This window comes from Lampris incognitus, chromosome 9 (assembly GCF_029633865.1).
Source record: "Lampris incognitus isolate fLamInc1 chromosome 9, fLamInc1.hap2, whole genome shotgun sequence".
In the NCBI taxonomy this organism is placed as follows: Eukaryota; Metazoa; Chordata; class Actinopteri; order Lampriformes; family Lampridae; genus Lampris; species Lampris incognitus.
In genome coordinates, this window is record NC_079219.1 from 7051891 (window position 1) to 7076345 (window position 24455).

At 46.7% G+C, this 24455-nt stretch overlaps 1 protein-coding gene across 1 annotated transcript; it reads left to right on the forward strand.

Annotated features, from left to right (window-relative positions):
* Positions 1-2822: 2822 nt before the first annotated feature.
* rps19 (ribosomal protein S19) lies at positions 2823-14149 on the forward strand. Its single transcript, XM_056286078.1, has 5 exons — positions 2823-2968; positions 3540-3640; positions 7563-7746; positions 12956-13010; positions 14093-14149. The coding sequence occupies exons 1-5, from the start codon at positions 2898-2900 to the stop codon at positions 14120-14122; spliced, it is 441 nt and encodes a 146-aa protein (XP_056142053.1). The 5' UTR covers positions 2823-2897; the 3' UTR covers positions 14123-14149.
* The last annotated feature ends 10306 nt before the right edge of the window (positions 14150-24455 follow it).

Here is a 24455-nt window from a genome sequence, read left to right on the forward strand (position 1 = left end):
TTGTGGTGCAGGACACCCGGATCGAATCCCGCACCGGGCAAGAAACTAACCGGTTACAACAGCCTCTCTCCCCAAAGGAGCGGATCAAACAGGGCTGTCATGACGCCAAGAGACCGAACCCGGGGCTGCTCTCCTGAAAGCCGTATCTGCGAGCCCACGGTGATTGATTAACTTTGAGTTTTTACATGCAAATGAGTTTCATTTCGCGGTGGGACCGACCGTCATTGGCCAGAGGGCGCGCCCACGTTCCCGTAAACCTGTTGGCGCTGTCGCCGCGTCCACAAATCAGCCTCCCTCCCGGCCACTGCCCGCGGAGCGCAGCGCCCACTGGGGGAGGCGTAAATAAACAAACAAACAAATAAATAGATGGGTAAATAAATAATTTATATGCATGTGTGTGTGTGTGAGAGAGACAGAGAAAGACAAAGTGAACACACACACACACACACACGATCACGCACAGAGTGATAGACTCTCTCTGTCTCTTTTTCACACACACACACACACACACACACACACACGATCACACACACACACACACACACACACACACGGTCACGCACAGTCATAGACTCTGTCTCTCTCTCTCTGTCTCTCTTTCACACACACACACACACACACACACACACACACACACACACACACACACACACACACACACACACACACACACACACGATCACACACAGAGTCATAGATTCTGTCTCTCTCTCTCTGTCTCTCTTTCACACACACACACACACACACACACACACACACACACACACACACACACACACACACACACACATACACACACACGATCACACACAGAGTCATAGACTCTCTGTCTCTCTCTCTCTGTCTCTCTTTCACACACACACACACACACACACACACACACACACACACACACACACACACAGTCATAGACTGTCAATGGTGTTGATAAAAGGGCTCAACAAATGAGCAGAATATATATACGCACAAATGCAAATCAGCAAAGACCATAGTCACTAAGATAGTTTGCACCAGTGTGGTGATAGCTGCTTTTTGTACCAGACGAATAAATTGTCTTGTTTGCTCCAATCGAGAACAAGGATCTCCAGAATTAGGAGAGTTATTATCCATTAACAACCTTACCAAAGCCATTTAATGCTTTTGTCTCCTCAGGTTTAGACTGGCTGACTCTTCTCATCCTGGCCTCAGTTAAAAGTTTACTTTTACTTACAGAAGTTTAAGCATCAACCCGTCTCTGCAGAATTACATAATCACTTCTCTCTACAACTGGCATCCGTTTGCCTGTCAGAAAAAGAACTGAATTTACTGTTCAAATTTAAAGCTCATTTGCATCTACATAATAATAATAATAATAATAAAAACATAATGATAATAATGATGACTTTTGGAGGCAGTGGACTACATAAAAAAATGAAGGTTTATTGTAGATTACAGAATCAAAATAACACACACACACACCCACACACACAAAGCTAGCTCCGGTGCAGCAGCACAGATATTAATTCTACCCATCTGGATCATGAAGTCGGGTTACATAATGCTGACTAATTTATGGTGAATAAGAACACTGCTGTTTGGCTTACCAAACTCTTTCAATCCCCTCTTGTTTCTCTAATTAATATACATACCTTGATCAGTGCAGTGTCTAACTGCACAGAATTTGACGTCTTTTCTCACACAAACTCACTAACTGATCAACAACGTATTGTGAATCTGTTTATTTTACTGCATAAATCATTTATCCATGAAATGAAATTTCTAAGAAAGAAATAGCTTTTGTTTTGGGATATTTATGTCAGATGCGAGCTGTTATGTGTCCTCTGTGCATGGACTGAGGTCTGGGAAAAGCAACGTTTATTTTCAATTTGTATCTTCGGTTTTTTTGTCCTTTTCTTGTCTTTCCTTGTTTATTCCTCTGGCAGTGTTATTTGTTCTTGGATCTTGGTTAGGGGAAAAATAAAAGGAAAAAATGATCAGTGAACATTGTACAACTCCTCGTTTTCATTATCGGTTAGGGGGGAGAGAAAAAAAGACAAAACAAAACAACGCTATGCTCTCGCGATACCGAAACGGGATTTGGCCGTCTTAACACGGGCAGGAAACCCCGTGCCTCCCTCTTCCCTTCGCTGTCCACACGCAAGGTAAAGTGGCATCTTTTCCCCCCTCACGTTTATCTAGATAAAAATAGGAACACTTCGTAGTCCTGTAACTTAAAGTTTGATCTGCCAGGCTGACATTTGTCAGTTTACAAGCACAGAAGCCTTTCGCAGGTATACACTCACGCGTTTGTGAGCTTTAACGGGGGGGTTTTGTCTCGCGTGGTGCGCTCGCTGCGCCCTTGCCGTCCGCGTTGGGGCCTGCTAGCTGGCTAGCGGGCTAACGGTAGCTGCCTCTTCGTAATGGCGCCTCAGCATTTGAGAGCGTTCCCGGTGTACATTTTGCGAAAGTGTCTTCGTCGTCCGTTACGCGATCGGAGCCGCCGTCCTTCGACCTGAAAAGATCGCTCGTACTCGGGCTTATATGGGGACGGGATCGGTAGCTAGCGGCGCTAGCCTGGAGCTCAGAATGCCGTCCAGGCAGCCAGCCTACGCCGGTCGGATAGTGGGACATTGGCTCAGCATTATGCAGTTGCTCTAACTCTTTGATCAGATTATATATGTGTATGAATGCTTGGCCAGCTGCTATATTAAAACCAGTGACCAGAATTAAATGTGATATATATAGTGTGATCTCAAGCAAGGCAGTTCTGTTAACCACTCGGTTCTGTGTAAAGCCTGTTCTCTATCTTCCTCATTAGGTGCTGAGCAGTGTAGAAAAGGGGTGGGTTTGATTTAAAGTCATTCATTCCTTCTCTTAGATTAAACTGACATTAACTCTCGTTCACAATTTCCTCACAGATGCCAGGTGTCACAGTGAAAGACGTCAACCAGCAGGAGTTTGTCCGTGCCTTGGCGGCTTTCCTGAAGAAGTAAGTTACATTGTATAAGCCTCATCGATCCCTTGTTGGTCACAGAATTGAGATGAATCGGGTTTGCCGAGTGCAGAGCAATGGTGGCTTGCAGTGGGAGTCCTGCATTAAATCCAAGCCTGTCGTCGTGCAGTTGATTTGTTTTGGGTTTCTCTGGTTTACTGCCACATGTGTTTTAGCTGAACGTGAAACATGAATATGTCCATGGCAAAGACTGGGTGTATGATTGTGTGTTTTGGGGAGTTCAGTTATGAGCTGGCTGTTGAGGTGTCTCCCTGGCTTTCACCCTCAGCTCTGCTCAGTTTTCTTATCGAAAATTTTATCAGTTTGGTAAACCATAAATACATTTTGTGCTGTAAGCCAATGAGTTTGGCAAACCTTCAGTGGGTAGTGTTTTTGCATTTCTTTAGTTTTGCTGGTGTACCTCAAAGTAATTTTACAATATACTTTTGTTAATTGCCGTTGAGTTTTTGGTAAATACCCCCCCCCATGTCGAACTAGAGAATGTGTATATCACTTCACTCAGAAAATGATTAAGGACCCTTACTATGTTCCTTTCTCCTGTTCTAAGGTCAGGAAAGCTGAAGGTGCCTGACTGGGTGGACCTTGTAAAGCTGGCTAAGCACAAGGAGCTGTCTCCCAGTGATGAAAACTGGTTCTACATCAGAGCTGGTAAGTCTTAATTTTTGACTATTAATTTGTTTCCTTCTGGCCTTAGGGAAACTTACTGCTACATGATTAGCTGCATCTACTAGGACATGTGTCCCAAATGTTTTTACCCCAGGTAATCTAGAAATCTAGCTGAAATATTGTCCCAGTAAAGAGAGACAGAATAGTCTAATTAAAATAACTTTGGTTAAGTCGGTCAGCTGCTCTTTAATGACTGCATCTATTGGCTAGTTTTAGGGATGGGACGTTTACCTGTTTACTATATATATACCACTGTAAAAATACGCAACGGTAAATAAACCGTTAAAATTTTTAATTAATGGATAATAAATAATGATCATAATAATGGATTACATTTATATAGCGTTTTATCTTGACACCCAAAGCGCTTCACGGTGAAGGGGGAAACTCTTCTCAACCACCACCAATGTGTAGCACCCACCTGGGTGACGTATTGCAGGCATTTTGTGCCAGAACGATCACCACACATCAGACTGAGGTAGAGAGGGAGGAATCATTGAGCGAATTACATTAGGGGTTGATTAGGTGGCCAGATGGAGAGAACCAGGTTGGGAATTTTGCCAGGACACCTGGGGACCTCCCTACTCATTGCAATAAGTGCCATGGGATCTTTAATGACCACAAGTGAGTCAGGACCTTGGTTTAAGGTCTCATCCAAAGGACAGCATCTCCTACAGCGCAGGGGCATTGGGATTTTTGTTGTATATTAGGACCAGAGGGAAGACTGCCCCCTACTGGCCCACCAACACCACTTCCAATAGCAACTCAGTTTTCTCAGGTGGTTGGTCTCCCATCCAACTAATAGCCAAGCCCACACCTGTTTAACTTATGTCATTCAGCAGAACCTGGGTACATGTTGGTATGGCTGCTGGCTTATTATCACTATCTGTTTGATAACGTTATTTAAAAAGTCACTTTTTTTGCAGTAAAAAGGTAATTGCCGACTGCCCAACATCAACCAGTCAGCCACACAGTCACAAGTACATGCCTACGTAGTCGCTGTATGTGATGAGTACCTGGCTGCAGTTACAGTGGTCCAGAGCTCTCTTGCTTTTCTACGAGGACAATGGAAGTATGTTTAAATGAGCTGAAATTAATAGATTTAGCACCTTTATGCAGAACATGCAGAAAGAAAGTTGCAGTGAATGAGTTCGTGGAACCAAATACGCTATTTGTGCCAGGATATGGCAGATAGATAGTTAAATTTAGGTAGAAGTCAGAAAAACATGTTTAGGCCTTAGGTTAGAAATGGTTAATTTTAGACGTGGGTTTAGTGTGCACCTGCGGAGCAGCCATAATGACTTGTCGTAAAGGCAGAGTTCATAATCATAATCCATAACCCTCCCTTTGCATTTACACCTGGAATTGATTGTCGACATTGTGTCCAGTTTGTGATCAGATCTTGTTTTTCAGGCACGCTATTCAAAGAAAATGAGTGGGTGGGGTGATGGAAAGTTTGTCTTCTGTCAACAAAACAAAAACTCAACAAAATATCAAATTGTCCTTGAAGGGGACATTTTATAAACTAGGAGACATCAGGAACAGCAAGTTCTACTGCAGTGGTATTAAAAACTGCTGTGAATGTAAATAAAGTGACTCATTTAGTGTAGTGGGTTCATGCCAAGTCCAAGTGAATGTCGCCCTAAAAAAACTGGCTGCAGGGGATGACTCTGCCCTGGGTGGCACTGTCTCACCAATGCATCCGCGCTGTACACACTGCATTAATTTCTGGTGGAGATACAATCCAGTGTTGGGGAGTAACTAGTTACATGTAATGGTGTTACATAATTAAACTGCAGAATACCTGTAATTGTAATCTGTTACAGTTGCTGAGAAAATATGTAATAAATATTAGTTACTAATCAAAATGTTGGTGATTACAAAGACCCCCTTTGCAATATTTTTACATCCCAGTATATTCTCTTCGCTAAGAAGCTTGTTTTGGTGGCTTTGGTTTAAGATGAAAATATTCCAATCTTAATTCTTGTTATATTGAACTTTAAATAGAGGTTGGACAGTTATTAGTGTTGAGTACTGTTGTGAGGTTTACACTGCCTGGTCTAAATATGTTTTTCGGACTTTTCAGCTTCATTGCACAGTTTAAAACATTTGTTGGAAAAATAATCAAAATTAATCAAATGTAATCAGTTAGATTACTTTGAAGTAATTAAAATATGTTACATTACTTAATACATTTTTGGCAGGGTAACTCGTAATCTGAAACCCAGTTACATTTCAAAAGTAACCTCAGCACTGATCCAATCACAGTGAGAGCTCACAGAGTCTGATATATCCTGTCGGTGTTTCCCCTAGACTTTTCATTCAGCAGTGGTGCTGTTGTGCCCACCGTTACGTCTATAAGCATGTGATGCCTGCCTGTATTGACGCGCGTCAGAATAGCTTAAAATTTCAGTGTTTTCCCTAGGTTTGTGGAAGACTTCCAGCCATCTATTATCCAAACCGCTTAGCCTGCTCTCGGGGTCGCGGGGATGCTGGAACCTATCCCAGCATTCATTGGGCTGCAGGCAGGGAGACACCCTGGACAGGCCGTCAGGCCATCACAGAGCTGCGGAAGACTTGGGTGCACGTATTTACCGGGGGTTTGGGTGTCCTCCCAAGAAATTTTCACGGCTTTCAATTAAAAAAATGCAATTTCACATCATTTTGGACCATTACTATTACCATGTCTGTGTAGAAAATGTTGAATAAGCTTGAGCTGATAATGAATAAGTAAAAACCCAAAAGTTTAAAGACAAAACTTGTTAAAGAAGTCCACTAGGGACCAACTACAACCGTTGGATCTGGGAAAGTCGTTGTTCGTTTTGATGCTTTCCACACTGATTTCACATTCATTCCGCTTAGATGGTGCCCAAAACAACTTGGCTGCTGCTCTTTATAATGCCTTATAATGGTAGGGAAAACCTTGGCTAACCTTTTCCTCTGCTCCACTCGCATTCACCGTCGCTTTTCTGCTGCTTGCTCAACCACACACTCACTACACACACTCACTACACACAGACACACACTATGCGCTGTCCTATTCCTTAAAGGAGCTACACTACTCTTGTAACGGTACCTTTCAGCTGGATGCCCTTGATGATGAGGGGGAGGATTCTCGGATTTGAATCACTAGTCGATGACTCGGAACAATTCCACAACAATGTGGGGTGTTATCCTGCTCACTAAGTGTGTGGGCGAAAATCATTAGTAGCCCATTGATATCAATGATCGTGTGAAATTTTAGCAGGGAAAACACCGCCTATGATATTTGTAAAGTGTACTGCTTGCATTTGCACCATGCTTTAATTGGCATTTTTCCTTATCCAGGTGATTTATCCGAATATAGATCACATCCCTGCTCCAGGGCGCCAGCATCCCCGCGACCCTGAGAGCAGGGATAAGTGGTTTGGATAATGGAATGGAATAGATCACATGTTAATACCGGGTGTAAATGGTGTCGTTGTGCCCTGATGTTCTCATGTTTGAAAAAAATGTCCTGTAGGACACGAGAGAAAATTCAAATATCTTTGTCCATAGAAATGAGAAATGTTGTGCTGTTGACTTAAGAGACCAAGTGATGGTCTTTTTGTTACAGTTAAAATTCAGCAGTTGGGGAAACGCTTAAAAGCAGTTTATAGTTTGAGTTTAGAAAGAGTTTGGGAATGAGTGCTTGCTCAAAGGTGCTTGGTTGGGAGGAGGGGTTTGGAAGTCCTGTAAATTACTTCTCATTTAAGTCCCATGTTCATGTTTACTGGTTTGGTCATCCGCTTGCTCATAAACTATCGGGTTACCGGCTGCCATTTGTCATGGATGCTGGAATTGAAGTCCCAGTGTTGTGTACTACTACCACCATGGCAGCTGAACCAGCAGAGGATTGATACCCTTCTCGCTTCTGTTTCTTCAGCATCCACTGTTCGCCACCTGTACCTCCGTGGGGGTGCTGGTGTAGGCTCCATGACCAAGATTTACGGTGGTCGCAAGAGGAACGGTGTGTGCCCTGCCCACTTCAGCGTAGGATCCAAGAATGTGGCCCGCAAGGTTCTGCAGGCCCTTGAGCTGCTCAAGATGGTGGAGAAGGACCCCAACGGGTAGGTCCCCACTATAACTTGTCACATGGACTGTGTTTTAAAAAGCTGTTAACAAATTAATTGAGGAAGCCATAGTTATTGCTCTTTGTTGCTAAGTGAACATAGTATGGCATTCTTTACGCTTTCATTAAAACTGGAAAATTTTAATTGTTAAAGCTGTTGTAGAAAACTTTTGAGAAGTAAGAAATTTTAACAGAACCCCTCAAAAAAAATCCACTCCCCTCTAGCTCCAACCTCCCCTTCCCTCCTGTAACTCCACCCTTCAAACCAAACTCATGCATGGTTTTGACCGTTGTAACTGGCATAAAATTTTTCGCTAGTAATGTGTATGTATATTAAAAAAAAAAATTCAGTGACTCTTAGCTACACCAACATTGTTGTGAAGCACTGTAGAGGTGAAGTATTTGTAAATTTAATTTAAGTTTCCTTTATTAATCCCCTTGGGGGAAATTCGTTCATTCATAAAGGTTGATATTTTCAAAATGCCTGCACCTTGTGTGACAACCCGTGTCCACCATCCATCCATATTATTGCCATGAAGACATTAAAACGTGTCACGGTTGTTAATCTATGCATGTACAATTTTTCTTAGTTGCACCAAGATTGTTGCTGTTAAGCACCGCTTTACTTAGAATATTCCTATTTACAAGGCTGCCATGCATTTGCACACAACATGGTTGACATTAAGAGACGCTCCTTACGATGATTGGTTGTTTCATTTGGGCTAAATAAAATGTTTGTGAATCAGAACACAGCCCCAAGAGCAGCCAGAGAGACTGGATTTTTAAAGCAGTATATTTACTTGATGGTGACGTGTTGGTGTATAATGTGAATTTCACCAAACATGACAATATGGTGTTAAAAGAATGTCAAATACAGCAACGTTGAAGGAAAACTGCAGTAATTCTAACCTAGCCCTATTTTCCTGTTGTCAGGAGTAAAACCAAATGATGGGTAGCAGAATCTTTTACATTGATTCAGTATTGAGCAGGCTTGCATCAGCTGACATCGCATTGCACCAAGATGCAATGTAATCCTTCGGGGCGATAATGCTCGCCAAATAACGTCCACTAAGAGAGCAGTTTTTGGTCACTAACAGGCTGAGAACATAAGTCTAAAGAGCCGTAGTCAGCCTTATCAATCATGGAATTCAGGGTTTTTCCTAGATTTTATTTGAGACAAAGGTGGAGAATGTGCGTGGCATGTGCGGTGTACACAGTTTATGCACGCACATTTAGTGTGGGGGAAAAAATCGTGATTTGACAGACAGATTTTATAACAAGATGGAAGAAAAATTAAAAATAAAGGTGACAAATGGCAGTGTTTATTTTGTCACAGGAATCTGCATAAAGCTTAAAACACTCAGTTGCTGATTGTGCGATACTTCTGTGCACATTTCACTCCTGGCTTTTTTTTTTTTGTAATGTATGCAAACATCTAAAATGATCCTTCCAGTTAAGTGTGTCTAGGCGTGGTCCAGCCACAGCCACCCTGCATCACACATGGAGGTGGACATCTTTGAGTCTGTTCCTCAGTCGGGTCTTCACCCATAAAGATTATGAGAGTCATTTGTAACATGGTATGTCATGCTGTCCAAAATGTGCTCAGTGAATGCATCCTTTTTGCTTACCAGTGTGAGGGCAGAGAACCGCCTCTCCACATCTGCTGTCTGGACTGGTGCAGAGAGCAATGGCTGCTGCCAGACTAAGCTGAGGGTAGAGCTGAAAAGTAGGCTACTGAAGTTCGATGTCCAGTCCCGTTTACTTCTGTAACTTAGGCTAACCTAGCTTTTATTACAAACACATTCGTTTGCCTCACAAATAACAGATCTTGCAGAAATTGTGAATGTGTCATTCCCCTGTTGCCTCCCCACTCGAGTGCCGTGTTTGGTGGCGCGGACCTCGGCAGGTGGCTATGGGAGTCCATATGATTCTGGTTAGCGCGGGGCATCTGGAGAGGTCATGTCTGTCTTGTCAGGCTTTTGAGTAGTATGGCCAGCGTGTAGTGTTTTTCCAACCAACTCTAGATCAAACTTGCGTATGACACAAGCTCTGATTGGCTAACCTTAACCAATCAGAGACAGGCATCTCTGAAGTCGGCTGGAAAAAAAAATCTGTCCCGGCTTGCCGTAGACGGCCCACGGGCTACAACCTCGAGGCAAGACACGCGACAACGTTGGGACACTGCATCGAGCATAAATTTAGCGCGTTAAAGCAGGCATGGAAAAAAAAGCCGTTGTGTTTTTGCCAGTTTTCAACAAAGGCAGCGGCCAGTGATACAAAGGCGGCCCACCTATGACTTGGATAGGCAGGGAAAACCTTAAAATTATCTAGATATCAATCCATTTTTAACCCAGACAAGAAGTCTCATTATGTAATCCCACAGAAGGTGAGTTGTAGCAAGAAATAGGTAGTGTAAGAAAAGTGCAAAAGTTCTGTCACTGCAGTGACTATACTTTTATTGGAAGTTTGACACTACACAATATTTTGAGCATGTTAATGCCACCCCCGGCCCTCCCGTTTTTTCTTTTTTCTTTTCCAACTGAAAGTTGCCCTAAAAACTTACATTCAGGGTCAGACTGGAAATAAAATTTGGCCCTGGCAGTTCTCTTTCCCCATCATACACACTTATGAGTTGCCTAAAGCAATAACATATAGGCTAAGCAATATATATCAAGTTGGCACTCTAACAGGCATACTTGCAGAGTTTCATAAAACGGTGTAATCGGTAAGTAGCCAAGAAATAACCTAGAGGAAAATGCGGCGCCCGCAAGGGCGTACTTGGGATTTTATTCATTTGACAATGGGTAACCCAACTTGGCATGTTTATACTACATCCATAACTTAAATGAAAAAAAAAAAGACAATCATACGTCATGAATGTAGTCTATGACAGAATGCTATACAAAATCTTTCCTTAATGTGGGCCTAGCTTAATGATGATCTGGAAATGTGTCTGGAATTGGACAGTGCTCTATTGGGAGAGGGATGCTGAAGATTAAGCTGCCAGGCAAGAGGAAAAGAGGAAGGCCAAAGAGGAGGTTTATGGATGTGATGAGGGAGGACATGCAGGTGGCTGGCGTAACAGAGGAAGCTGCAGAAGACGGGAAGAGATGCAAACGGATGATCCATTGTGGCAACCCCTAATAAGAGCAGCCAAAAATAATAGTAGTAATAGTAGTAGTAGTAGTAGTAGCTCTATTTATAGTCAGTCATTGTGTTTGCAGCTGATCTGATGCAATTCACACATCAGGCTTAACAGTCAGGATTTCATGCCACTGACAATATTTAAATGGAAACCGGTTCCTTCACTGCAGTTGTCAGGCTGTGACAAGCAGCATGCCTGCACCCTATTGGAGTGGACAAAGTGACTAATCAGCTGAGCCGTAATAATACTCTCGCCGTGACATCATTGAAAAACAGCACAGCACAGCGGCCTTAAGCAGCGAATAGAATAGAGTAGCAGGTCCTACCTTAGGCAGTGAGAAGACGTCTCATCAGTACACTCATCAGTGGCGTCGGTGTTTTTGAATAAATGTCCATCCATCCATTATCCAAACCGCTTATCCTGCTCTCAGGGTCACTGGAGCCTATCCAGGCAGTCATTGGGCGACAGATGGGGAGACACCCTGGACAGGCCGTCACAGGGCAATGAAAAAGAAAATACACAACAACAAATAACCCCAAAAACATATATAGAGTAAAAACATAGTCACTTCCCCACTGGGAGTGAATAGAGCTGTACTTCCAGAATTAAATGTGTTAACTTAAAACATTCTGCAGCATCAGCCCCCCACTCCCCCCTGGCCTTTTCTGCGCCACCATTTTGCTTTTTGGGACCTTTATCCAGTTCTGGCTGGCTTTATTTTTGATTTGAACATATAACTTTTAGTTTGCACTCATTCTCTCTATAGTGGATTATTTCCCGCTTGACCTCTGACGTTACATGGATGGACGCATCCACTTGAGAAGCGATGGGGGAGAACAAGGGTAGCACTTCCTGCACCTACCTTACAGTATAGGTAGCCTGTTGACAATTGGGACTGTGTAACCCCCAATCAGATGGGCTATTCCAACAGTGTGGGCCGTGCCGGCAGTTCGACAACCCCCCCCATTACCCATCTGGCATTTGCCAAACTGCCAGTCCGAACCTGCTTACATTGCAGCTTGATGCACAACAATTTGCTTATGCCAGTTTGATCAATACTGAATCAGTTTAATAGATTCTGCTAATGGTACCCCGTCGCTTCTGACAATAGGAAATTAGGGCTAATAAGATGGATACATTTGAAAACCACCAGTCTGGCTTTGTAGTGTGGACAGGAAAACATCTTGTGGTTGTCAATCCGATAACTGTCTCTGTGATGGTGGTTTTCTGATCCGCCTGGTATTTATGCTCAATTGTTGTATTCCAGCCATCTAATCCGGGAGATTTAGACCTGATGCAGCAGGAGAACCTAATTATATACCTAAGAATGGAAAACCAGCAGCACCGGAGGTCCCTGAGGACTAGATTTAGAACTGCTATGCTAAATCATAAAAGCCAGATGTACTGACAGAACTGTACAATAGCAGGTTAATGGTGGACACAAGACACGGTCTTCATATCAGGATGTCATAACTGATCACTTATCGATCGTTGCATGAAATTAGCCAGAAAAACAGACCAGCAAACGTATGTGAACTTGTGCATTTGGGTTTTGAGAAGCCTACAGTATGCCTAGCCACTCGACAAAAATGACTGTTAACCCAGTCTTATCCAGTCATCAGTATTTGAAAATCTCTTACTGGCAGCTGCGTCTAAACAGAACCAAGGCATAAATCCATCCAGCTACTGTAATACTGGGTAACTTCAAGACCTAGATATTGATCAGCATTCTCCACGAATGCCTCAGTGATGAAGATTGTGTAACACTTTCTAGCAGCTGGACTAACTTTGTGCCACAGATTTAGTTCAGTTAAAGTGTGCAGGGAAATTACAATCAGATATGGAATGCCTTTTCACCCTAGGAGAGGTGGTTTGCTGTTGCGTCGAAATCAAGTATTGATCGGCGGCTTTTTCGCGATGGTAATATGACAATTAATGGGCCGTAAAGATATAGCTGAGGTGATTTTGAAAAGTTGGGCATTTTTGTGTATTGATTTGTGGTTGTTAAAGTTGATGTGCTCTGCTACGTTTCTCATTTTCATCCTGATTTTTCGCCCCGCAGTGGTCGCAGGCTAACCTCCCAGGGAACCAGAGACCTGGACAGAATTGCTGGCCAGGTGAGAAGCTGCTGCCTTAATCCAGCCGTGATATGTAGTTGTGGTCTGTGCTCAGAGGTAGTGGTAAACACCCCTGCCTCTGGAACCATTTGCAGTGCTACTGGCCTTGAATTGAAATCCCTGTGAACCACCTTCACCATCTCCCGTCATCCTTCTAACCATCTAAGAAGTAGCCACAGTCCTGGATACTGATGTCTGTTAGAGCATGGACTAGCTTTCAATTCCAACCTTCTTAGCTGGGGAATAAGTGCCTTCTATTGGCCTCATGCTGGCTGGGCCAGTGTTTTCTCAGCCTGCCTGATGCTTTCTGCTTTATCTGAAGTGTAGACCAATTCAATGGGGGTGCCCCAAAGCACGTTTCATAACTAAAACATCGTCCTTTTGCTTTGATGCAACCTCATCATGTCTTTTATGGGTGCACAACAGCGCCAGCGTCGCTACTGCATGCAATCCCTTGAAAACCGCCGCCCTTGGGCAAGTTTTTCCTCTGCCAGCGTGCCTTGCAGAACGCAAGTGTGGTCTCCCACAAGGCCGAGCGACTGTCACTTGTCGGTTTCACGTGCCGTGCGGCCGGTGAGCTTTCTGTTAGCCTCTTCTAAACAAACGACAGTTGTTCCTTGTCAAGAATCAGAGGAGGGAGGTAACAGCGGTGTGGTAATTCAAGGGTAAAAGGGGTAAACACAAGGAGGGAATTTCATGCATGGCAAGCCCCACCGTATGGCAGCGGTTTTCTTCTTGTTTGCCCATGCTAATGAGCAGTATGCAGATGAGCAGACCCGAGCCGAGCCCGGTCCCTCCTACTCGCTCGACAAAGCTGGCGAGAGGCAAATTGACTCGGCTCGCCCCCCCCCCCACCTACATCCGTCTTCTTTGTGTTTTAGTTTGTGATGGCTTTTTAAAAGAATTAGTGCTTTTCCACCTTGAGCGTGAGTTTGCCGCCAGGTACCGTCAGTCGAGCATGTTGTATTTGGCAGGCGGCGCAATGAAAAGGGTTTGTGCTCCGAACCGTCAAATTCTTTCCTTCTGCAGTGACGTTTTGAATAAATCTAATTGAAGTCTTTATTTTCTTTTTGTCTTTACAGGTCGCAGCTGCAAACAAGAAATCTGTTTAATAAATCTGTTTTTTGGAGAAAGTCAAATGTTGTCTTTATTTTTTTTTTAAAAACATGATCGCCAGTAAAGCCCGATGAGGATGGGAACGGTTTCCTCTGCATTTCAAGCTACGCAGCATCTTCGAGAGAGTACATGAAAGGCTGGAGTTGCTCTGGCTTGATTTTATTGAGGGGGGGACGGACACGTGTAGCTGGTCTAACGAGTGACCCCCCCCCCCTAGCTGATGTCTGGTTTGAATGTCACAGGGCCTAAAGGGCACACCCAGTAGGCAGCAGGTTGACTGGGAGTAGCAGCTGGCCTGTTCACGCTGTGTGGTGATTTTAGAGCTTTCTGTCTTATTCCTTTAGATGCGTTATGGAGTCCGAGTTCTAATAAAAGACCACCACGGGGTGGCGGCTGTGTGAAGAAATAATCAAAGCTCTCCTTATCAAATGCAACCACCTCATCCAACAAAGCGGGTGTACTGTGCACAATCACACACGGGTATGATAAGTATGGAGCTACACGTCACTCCACAAGTGACAACCTGTTAATACAGTGTTTGTCAACCCAGTCCTCAAGGGGACCCCCTATCCTGCATATTTTCTTTGCAACCCTGAATTAGGTACCTGTTTGTAGTTATTCAACCAATCAGCAATGAATTTTGTCAGATGTTGCACACCTTGCATAATTAAGTGCTGCGAGAGGATTGGTCGAGTAAGTACAAGCAGAGTTACAATAGGGGTTCCTTGAGGACTAGGTTGAGAAACACTGTTGTTAATATAACCTGATGATTCCCGAAGAGTCGTCGCGGTTGGACGTCGTTCTCCAGCCGGGTGATGACGTCACGGCCCGGCACCTTTGACCCCGGAGCGACAGCGCCACCTATGGACCGGTACAGCCGACGAGAATGTCCCGACTTCCGAGTGTTTTGTTTTGTTTTTTTTTAACTTGGCAAACGTGTTCAAATACCAGCGGTTAAAAAAAGCGGCGACCTTTCGGGGCGTGTGTAATGGCGCGTACCGAGGAGGCCACGTGGTGAGGGCCGGGCCATGTGGGCGGGTGTGTGTGTGTGATGGGATGACGTGTGTCTGTCTCTACCTGCAGTGCTCTTCTTTCCCCGGATCGTAAAAACGATTGTTCTGCTGCACGTGAAGGGGGGGGGGGGGCGTGTCGTTGAATTAATTAATTTAGCGGTGCGTCACATGTCCTGCAGAGGGCGCTGTAGCCTATAGTATTCATATCGCCTCTGAACGTGTTCTCTACGGATTTGAAAACGTCAACGCCACCGCAGCTTTTTCTCACGCCAGACTGCAGCCCCGCCCCCCCAGTACAATAACACACAACTAGGTTGTGTTCTGCTGATTCTGGGACGCACTGGACCCAAGCCAAGCTGAGCGAGAGCGGTGTGGGTTGGGTCAGAGGAGTCCGGTGATTAGGCCCCGAATAGATGGCTCCTAACTAGGTTTGAGTTGGGATTAATGGTGTCATGGGTGCTTCCTGAGAAGTTTCTTTTCTCTTTTCTATTTTAGAGCTTGTTCATGCGTTGTGATGTGACCTCTGCGGGGGGCTTCAGGTCTGATAATGTGCAAACTACAAAGCGGTGCGTTAAGTCAGGCCCGGGAGCTTTTTTTCAGGGAAATTTCGTGCAGGGCCGGTCCCCAGCAAGACACCCGAACCTCTTTATCCTCGTTTCCTTTTATGGTCTGTGAAACTCAGTCGAAATAATATTTCAGTTTTTGTTTTTTTTTGTGCAGTTTTTATAGCCTTGCCTCACGCCAGGGAACCAGTACCCAGACAGCATCCAGATGTGGGCCACTTCAGGCAATGATGCGGCGCTGATGGCCTTCTTCTGGCCCTGACTATGGATGTGAGCCTGAAGTGGCCCACATGTATAACAGCAAATATGGCCCAAATATACCAAATCAAATGTGGGCCTTTTTTTGGGGCAAAGATGCGTTGCTCTGGGCAACATGTGATCTGGATGTGACCCGGAAGTGGCCCGTGTGGTAAATGGTGAATACGGCCCAAATACCACAAAACAAATATGGCCCACCTCTGGCAAATATATGACACATGCAGCATTGCTATGGCTTGGTTCTGGCCCAGATCTGGCAAACAGGAGCGGCCCGGCCAAGTGCCATCATATCCACGCGGTACGTGGGCCCCCTCATAACGCCTGACACTGGGCCGGATCCGCCCCACAATCCGGCAGATCCGCATAGGCATCACGTCCGCCCATAGACCGGCCCCCCCCCCCCGCCTCTGGCCAGAGTGTGGCCTCCTAAAGTTAAAAAGACACGGATCCGCGCCCGTTGCACCGATACATCCGGCCCAGTTTCATTTCTGCTGTCGGGGCCCGGATGGAAGCGTCGGGTGCCGTGACCCGGGTCCGGGCCACGGCAGTTTCGCTCTCTGGGTAAAAGGGCACACACAACCCAGTGAGAGAGAGAAAGCAGCGTAGTACAGTAGTCCTGTGTTTACGCCCCTCGAAGATAAGGCAGATTGCTTTGACATTGTTCAGCTCGACTCACGGCCAGCTCTGCGACGCCGCCGCCAGAAGGCTTTGTTTGCCGACGGATCGATGCCACTGTACACAGCCCGCTGTGCAAGCACGCACACACGTGTGTGTGTCTGTGCCTTTATTTGCAGGAGGCCGTTTGTGTTGCGGATCCCCGGCCCGTGAGCCTGCTGTTTGCCAATCTTTCCTTCGCTGTTTGTGTCTGCTGTCGTGTGTGTCTGTGTGTACCGTACACACAATGCCCATACCTGTGCCAGCGTGTGTGTGTGTGTGTGTGTGTGTGTATATCCCCGTCTAATTGTGTACAAGGTTGTCTCATCTTTTTTTTTTGTTTGTTTGTCAGTAGTCCTATAAACCAGCTCGCCGTCAATTATTGCACACAGCTGTCAGGAAACGTTCATCTCTTCATTCTCTCCTGCCGTCCATCTCTGATCCGCCATCTCCATCTCTCTACCCCCACCCCACCCCACCCATCTCCCCCCCCCCTCTCTCTCTTTTTTGTTTCATTTGGAGACCAGCTGTTCCTGAACACCTGAACCCTCCCCCACCTCGTATCTCCCTCCCTCTCAGTCCCTCTTTTTCTCTACCCTGTAATTTGGGAGAAGAGGGAGAGGGATAAACATGTCCTTGAGCGATAGGGAGAAATGCCTGGAATGCACAAGTGGAGGTCTGCCATGTTTGTTCACTTGCTACTGTTAGATGTGTGTGTGTGTGTGTGTGTGTGTGTATTGGCTGTGCGCTTACGTGCATGCATGGATGTGAATACCTGCCATTGTGCACATGTTTGTATTAGTTAGAGAGCTTGTGGTGTTTTTTGTTTTGGTTTTTTCTCTCAAGCAATTTTACTTCGCGTCAGTCAATTTGTTTGTGCGTCCCTGCGTCGTCGTGTACGGCGTAATTATCAGCAGGCCCCACGACAGCCGTCGCTGTCTTGAAACAGTTACCACATTAACAAATGCCCGTCCAACTGGGCTTATCTGTTCCCATCCTTTTTGCAGCGGGTGTGCTTGAGAAGGCGGATGTGCTGGTGAAGGTGGGTGTGCTGGTGAAGGTGGGTGTGCTGGTGAAGGTGGGTGTGCTGGTGAAGGTGGGTGTGCTTTGAAGGCGGATGTGCTGGTGAAGGTGGGTGTGCTTGTGAAGGCGGATGTGCTGGTGAAGGTGGGTGTGCTTTGAAGGCGGATGTGCTGGTGAAGGTGGGTGTGCTTTGAAGGCGGATGTGCTGGTGAAGGTGGGTGTGCTGGTGAAGGTGGGTGTGCTTTGAAGGCGGATGTGCTGGTGAAGGTGGGTGTGCTTGTGAAGGCGGATGTGCTGGTGAAGGTGGGTGTGCTTTGAAGGCGGATGTGCTGGTGAAGGCGGGTGTGCTTGTGAAGGTGGATGTGCTTTGAAGGTGGATGTGCTTGTGAAGGTGGGTGTGCTGGTGAAGGCGGATGTGCTTGTAAAGGTGGGTGTGCTTGTGAAGGCGGATGTGCTTGTGAAGGTGGGTGTGCTTTGAAAGGCGGATGTGCTGGTGAAGGTGGGTGTGCTTTGAAGGCGGATGTGCTGGTGAAGGTGGATGTGCTTGTGAAGGCAGATGTGCTAGTGAAGGCGGGTGTGCTTGTGAAGGTGGGTGTGCTTGTGAAGGCGGGTGTGCTTGTGAAGGCGGATGTGCTTGTGAAGGTGGGTGTGCTTTGAAGGCGGATGTGCTGGTGAAGGTGGGTGTGCTGGTGAAGGTGGGTGTGCTGGTGAAGGCGGATGTGCTTGTGAAGGCGGGTGTGCTTGTGAAGGCGGATGTGCTTGTGAAGGTGGGTGTGCTTGTGAAGGTGGGTGTGCTTGTGAAGGCGGATGTGCTGGTGAAGGCGGGTGTGCTTGTGAAGGTGGGTGTGCTGGTGAAGGTGGGTGTGCTTGTGAAGGTGGATGTGCTGGTGAAGGTGGGTGTGCTTGTGAAGGTGGGTGTGCTTTGAAGGCGGATGTGCTGGTGAAGGCGGGTGTGCTTGTGAAGGTGGATGTGCTTTGAAAGGCGGATGTGCTGGTGAAGGCGGGTGTGCTGGTGAAGGTGGGTGTGCTTTGAAGGCGGGTGTGCTGGTGAAGGTGGGTGTGCTGGTGAAGGTGGATGTGCTTGTGAAGGTGGGTGTGCTGGTGAAGGTGGGTGTGCAGGTGAAGGTGGGTGTGCTTTGAAGGCGGATGTGCTGGTGAAGGTGGGTGTGCTGGTGAAGGTGGGTGTGCTTGTGAAGGCGGATGTGCTGGTGAAGGTGGGTGTGCTTGTGAAGGCGGATGTGCTGGTGAAGGCGGGTGTGCTTGTGAAGGCGGATGTGCTTGTGAAGGTGGCCACAGCTCTCGGCACGTTGTGCCGGCTCCGCCTGAGAATGGACGCAGGCGTGGTTCTCACCTCCTCAGGGCTGGAAACAGCAGATAACTGAGAAATGTCTCCGACATGCAAGTCTCTCCAAAATAGAACTACTATCAGGGCAGCGTCTGCACACACACACACACACACACACACACACACACACACACACACACACACACACACACACACACACACACACACACACACACACACACACAGAACCACTCCTTCATGCCCCACGGCACATTTCGCTCAGAAGCCATATCTCAGAGAGAGGCTTTCCCAGCATTCCTGGGCTCTGGCATGTCAAGTCAAAATAACCTAAAACAAGTTTTCCTGGGAAGCCAGGTAGGTTTCCACCGCATGCTGCAGTCGGCGTAGCCAGGATGAGATCAACGCCCCCCAACCCGGACCCGTCCCACACCCGACACTTTCATCCGGCCCACATACCACGTAGAATGACGCCACTTGGGCGGCCCGCTCCTGTTTGCCAGATCTGGGCCAGAACCGAGCCGTAGCGATGCCGCATGTGCCACATATTTGCCAAAGGTGGCCCGTATCTGTTTTGTGATATTTGGGCCATATTCACCATTTACCACACGGGCCACTTCAGGGTCACATCCAGATCACATGTTGCCCAGAGCACAGCGTCTTTGCCAAAAAAGGCCCACATTTGATTTGGCATATTTGGGCCATATTTGCTGTTATACATGTGGGCCACTTCAGGCTCACATCCATTTTGTCAGGGCCAGAAGAAGGCCAGCAGAGCCGCATCGTTGCCCGAAGTGGTCCACATCCGGATGTTGTCTGGGGTGGTGTCCTGGACGTGATCTTTAAGTGTCCCCCCTCCTCAGTCCATCAAATAAACTGTCATTCAGGTGTACCGAGACTCGAGTCAGGTGTTTGTGTGTGTTTAAAGACCAGGCCGAGCCGGGATCCTCTGCTCTGTCCTCCCGGTGTTTTTAAGTTAGTTGTTGTGACGCCATTGTTCTTTTTATTTGTCAGATGCACAACAATACAGCGTGGCAGCATCGCTGGCGTTGCTTAGGCACCAGTTCAACCTCAAAAAAGCTCAAGAATATGACATACCAGATTAAGCAAAATTTTAAAAAAAATGTTAAAAAAATTACCGAAAAAAAATACAGTCCAGCATAAGAAATTAAAAACTAAAAATAACAAATAAATAAATGAAAAATAAAATAAAAATTCACAGTTTGGACAGGTTGGAGAAAAAGAAACTTAAATCTAAACTAAAACCTCCCATTAAAATCTAAAACGAGTCGGGTGACATGGAAATGTAGCAGTAAGGCGCCTTTATTTGTGCAGCGCATGTCAGCAACAAGGCAGTTCAGCAATGGTCGAGGCTAGTTCCCGTCGATGCAGAGAACGGTCAACTGAGCATGCGCGAGTACTCGTCGCCTCCCTTGTTTGGGTAGGTTAGGGTTAGGGCGGGGTTAGGGTTAAGGTTAGCGAATCAGACGCAGAGTAGGGGCGGGTCTTCCTAGAATCCTAGCGCCTGGATGCTACGCGGGGCGTGTGGAGGCGTGGCAGAGGCATGTCGCGCATGCTCAGTTGACCGTTCTCTACTCCATTTCCGTTCTGTGCATCGATGGGAACCAGCCGCTACCGCTCAGCAATCAGGAACACGTTATTTGTCGTTTCATGTCAGGTTTCCCGCAGCCCACAGCGGCGCAACACAAACACAACAACACACCCAAAACCTACAACAACACACATACCCGCTCAGCCCGCCCAGCTTCCGCGTCCTGTCAGACCGCCCTCGGCGTTTCCTCCTCGGGCGCAAGCTCCAGGCAGGGGCCGTGGTCCCCGGGCCCACCGGACGAAGCGGACAAAGCTCCCCCAGCCGGTCCAGCGCCACGACACCTCAGTCAACGCCAGGTGAGGCCGCCGCCAGACCGCCCTCGGTGTTATCGGAACCGCCGGTTAGCATGGGCCAGTGGTTCTCAACCTTTTTGGGGTCCTGGACCCCCTGCGTATTTTTGATCTACCCTGAGGACCCCTCCACCTGATCTTGGGGGAGGGGGGTTGCAATTTGATAGAAACAGTAGAAACTGCATTTTAAATTGCATTATAGCATTTATTCACTCTTTGGGGCAAAAATAAGAGCTTTCAGTTGTAACTTAGATATAGTTAACAAAACAGAATTCTTATGCAGTAACTTTCAGATATATGTAACAAAACAGAATATGTATTCAGTAACTTTCAGATATATGTAACAAAACAGAATATGTATTCAGTAACTTTCAGATATATGTAACAACAGGATTTTTATGCAGTAACTTTTAACAATGCAAACGGGAGCGAGATCTCTTATTAAAATACAACAAATTACACTTGTGAAACAGATGTAATTAGAGAAAAAAGTCCTGTTACCCTTTATAGCTTAGGTAGATAAAGGTCTCAGTCACATTTGAGTAAAATAATCCTATTTCTATAAATGTCATAGGATCTTTTTTTTAAAGATATTTTATTTTCACGGACCCCTTGCAATTACACCACGGACCACTAGGGATCCGCGGACCCCCAGTTGAGAAACACTGGATGGGCTAGCCGTTAGCTTAGCCTGCCCCGCTCTCCCCGCCATCACACGAAGACGAAACTTAGACGCAGACGTGGACAAAGACGCTGCGGGGACGGTACCGGGTGAGGCCGCCGCAAACGTGAATTCGCGCAGCCGTCTTCTCACACCGGAAGCGGAAGCGGAATTCAACGCGCTTTACACATAAAAGGAATCGAGACGTAACTTAAGGCAATAAAAAGACATTTAAATAGAAATAGAAATAGAGTAAAGTCACAGTGCGGCGTAAGATAATAATCACAAACTTCAAATTTGATTTAATAAAAGGCAAACCGGGGGAGGTCTTCCGCCGTGATGTGAAAGAACCGAGACCTGCAGTTTTGCGGGAGTTTGTTCCGGATATGTGGCGCATGGGAGCCGGAAGCTGCCTCTCCATGTGTAGCTCTGACTCTGCCCCCCGTCCCAGGTGGTCTGGGAGGTCCGGCTGGTTCACAGCGTAGCAGCAGATCAGAAACGTGTTTTGGCCCAAAGCCATTCAGCGCGTTATAAAGCAAGAGCAGTGTTTCAGCACCAGTTCTATGACGGGCAGGAAGCCAGCGTGAGGACCCCAGAACTGGAGTCATGTGGTCCACTTTTTGTTTTGGTCCTCCTGAGGACTCGAGCGGCAGCGTTCTGGACCGGCTGCAGCTGTCTGGTCGGTTTTTGTTGTTGTTTTTTGTGTCTTTAGAGAGACGTGTGAGCACACACAGAGAGGTGTGTAGACTCCATTGTGAACGTATTGAAGGGGGAGTTCAGTGTAAGTCACCAGCTCCACCAGTACCCACGGTGGCCACAGCGGAGAGGCGGTGTGTGGGGCGGGGTGGTGGAGGAGTGGGGGGGTGTAGTGGGGCGGGGTCTAGGCGGTTAGAGCGTGTTTATGGGACTTCGAGCCGGGGAAAAGGTCAGAGTGTTGCCTTGGTACAGAGCTGAGTCACTCCCCACAGTTCTCTGAGTGTGAGTGAGAGGTGAAAAACTGGTGCGTGGCAAGAAGTTTTGTTTGGACCCTTTTCTGTCCCAGTGGGTCTGTTCAGCCTGGGGGATGGATGGATTTGATGCCTGTGTGTGTGTGTGTGTGTGTGTGTGTGTGTGTGTGTGTGTGTGTGTGTGTGTGTGTGTGTTAGTGCAGGTGTTTGTGTCTGTGCATGTGTATGTATGTGTGTGTGTTTGCAGGTGGGTGGGTGGATGTTTGTGTGTTAGTGCAGGTGTTTGTGTGTGCGAGCATGTGTACGTGTGTGTGTGTGTGTGTGTGTGTGTGTGTTAGTGCAGGTGTTTGTGTCTGTGCATGTGTATGTATGTGTGTGTGTTTGCAGGTGGGTGGGTGGATGTTTGTGTGTTAGTGCAGGTGTTTGTGTGTGCGAGCATGTGTACGTGTGTGTGTGTGTGTGTGTGTGTGTGTGTGCGGGTGGGTGGATGTTTGTGTGTTAGTGCAGGTGTTTGTGTGTGCGAGCATGTGTATGTGTGTGTTAGTGCAGATGTTTGTCTGTGCATGTGTGTGTCTGTCTTAACTGTGCGTGTGTGTGTGTGTGTGTGTGTGTGTTAGTGCAGGTGTTTGTGTCTGTGCATGTGTATGTATGTGTTTGTGTGTGTGTTTGTGTGTTAGTGCAGGTGTTTGTGTCTGTGCATGTGTATGTGTGTGTGTGCGGGTGTGTGTGTGGTTTTGTGTGTGCGGGTGGGTGGGTGGATGTTTGTGTTAGTGCAGGTGTTTGTGTGTGTGAGCATGTGTATGTGTGTGTTAGTGCAGGTGTTTGTGTCTGTGCATGTGTATGTATGTGTGTGTGTGTGTTTGTGTGTGTGAGCATGTGTATGTGTGTGTTAGTGCAGGTGTTTGTGCATGCGAGCATGTGTATGTATATGTGTGTGTGAGAGAGAGAGAGATGTGTGTGTGTGTGTGTGAGAGAGAGTGTGTGTGTGTGTGTGTGTGTGTGAGAGAGTGTGTGTGGGGGGTGTTGTATTTGTGTGTGAATGGCAGAGATTTGATGCCTGTATATCTGCTAACTTCAAGTATTGTTTTAGGACCTTGTGCATTTGTGTGTGTGTGTGTGTGTGTGTGTGTGTGAGACAGAGAGAGTGTGTGTGTGTGTGTGTGAGACAGAGAGAGTGTGTGTGGGGGGTGTTGTATTTGTGTGTGTGAATGGCAGAGATTTGATGCCTGTATATCTGTTAACTTCACGTATTGTTTTTAGGACCTTGTGCATTTGTGTGTGTGTGTGTTGTGTTTGTGTGTGTGCTAAAGGTAGAGGTTTGATCCCTGTACATCTGCCAACTTCTCAGATTGTTCTAAGACATTGTGTGTGCGTTGTGCGTGTATGTGTGTGTCTTTTTGTTCTGTGTGCCGTCAGCTCTAATCCGTCATCTTGTGTTTGGCCGTAGAGCAGGTGGAGGGAACTCGCAGCGTGCCACCCCGCCAGTCCGGCACCACCCAACACAGGGGCACTGTCCCTTACTCTGTGTGTGTGTGTGTGTGTAGCGTGTAAGTGTGTGCATGTGTGTGTAAGTGTTAAGTGCCCTTTGCTCACAAGCCTGAATCCCCCACCTGTCATGAAGGGCGAGGCACAAGGGGAGGATGACAAGGCATAGAACAGATGCTGTCCACAAAACCAGAAGGACTGACTGACTGGTACTGTGTGTGTGTGTGTGTGTGTGTGTGTGTGTGTGTGTGTGTGTGTGTGTGTGTGTGTGTGTGTGTGCTCAAACCAGTGCTTTCAACCGTTCCTACTTTGATGCGTTGGCCCTGTGCTTCCTTCAGCACAGAACAGAAGTGTGACAGAGAGACAGAGAGACACACTGGAGGGACAGGGAGACAGGGAGACACACTGGAGGGACAGGGAGACACAGTGGAGGGACAGAGAGACACACTGGAGGGACAGAGAGACACACTGGAGGGACAGAGAGACAGTGAGACACACTGGAGGGACAGAGAGACACACT

Excerpts from the sequence above, each read along its gene's own strand:
- rps19 (XM_056286078.1), top strand. The coding sequence starts at position 2,898 with ATGCCAGGTGTCACAGTGAAAGACGTCAACCAGCAGGAGTTTGTCCGT. Across the intron at positions 2,969-3,539 it reads TTGGCGGCTTTCCTGAAGAA|GTCAGGAAAGCTGAAGGTGC; the intron begins GTAAGTTACATT and ends TCCTGTTCTAAG. Across the intron at positions 13,011-14,092 it reads TGGACAGAATTGCTGGCCAG|GTCGCAGCTGCAAACAAGAA; the intron begins GTGAGAAGCTGC and ends TTGTCTTTACAG.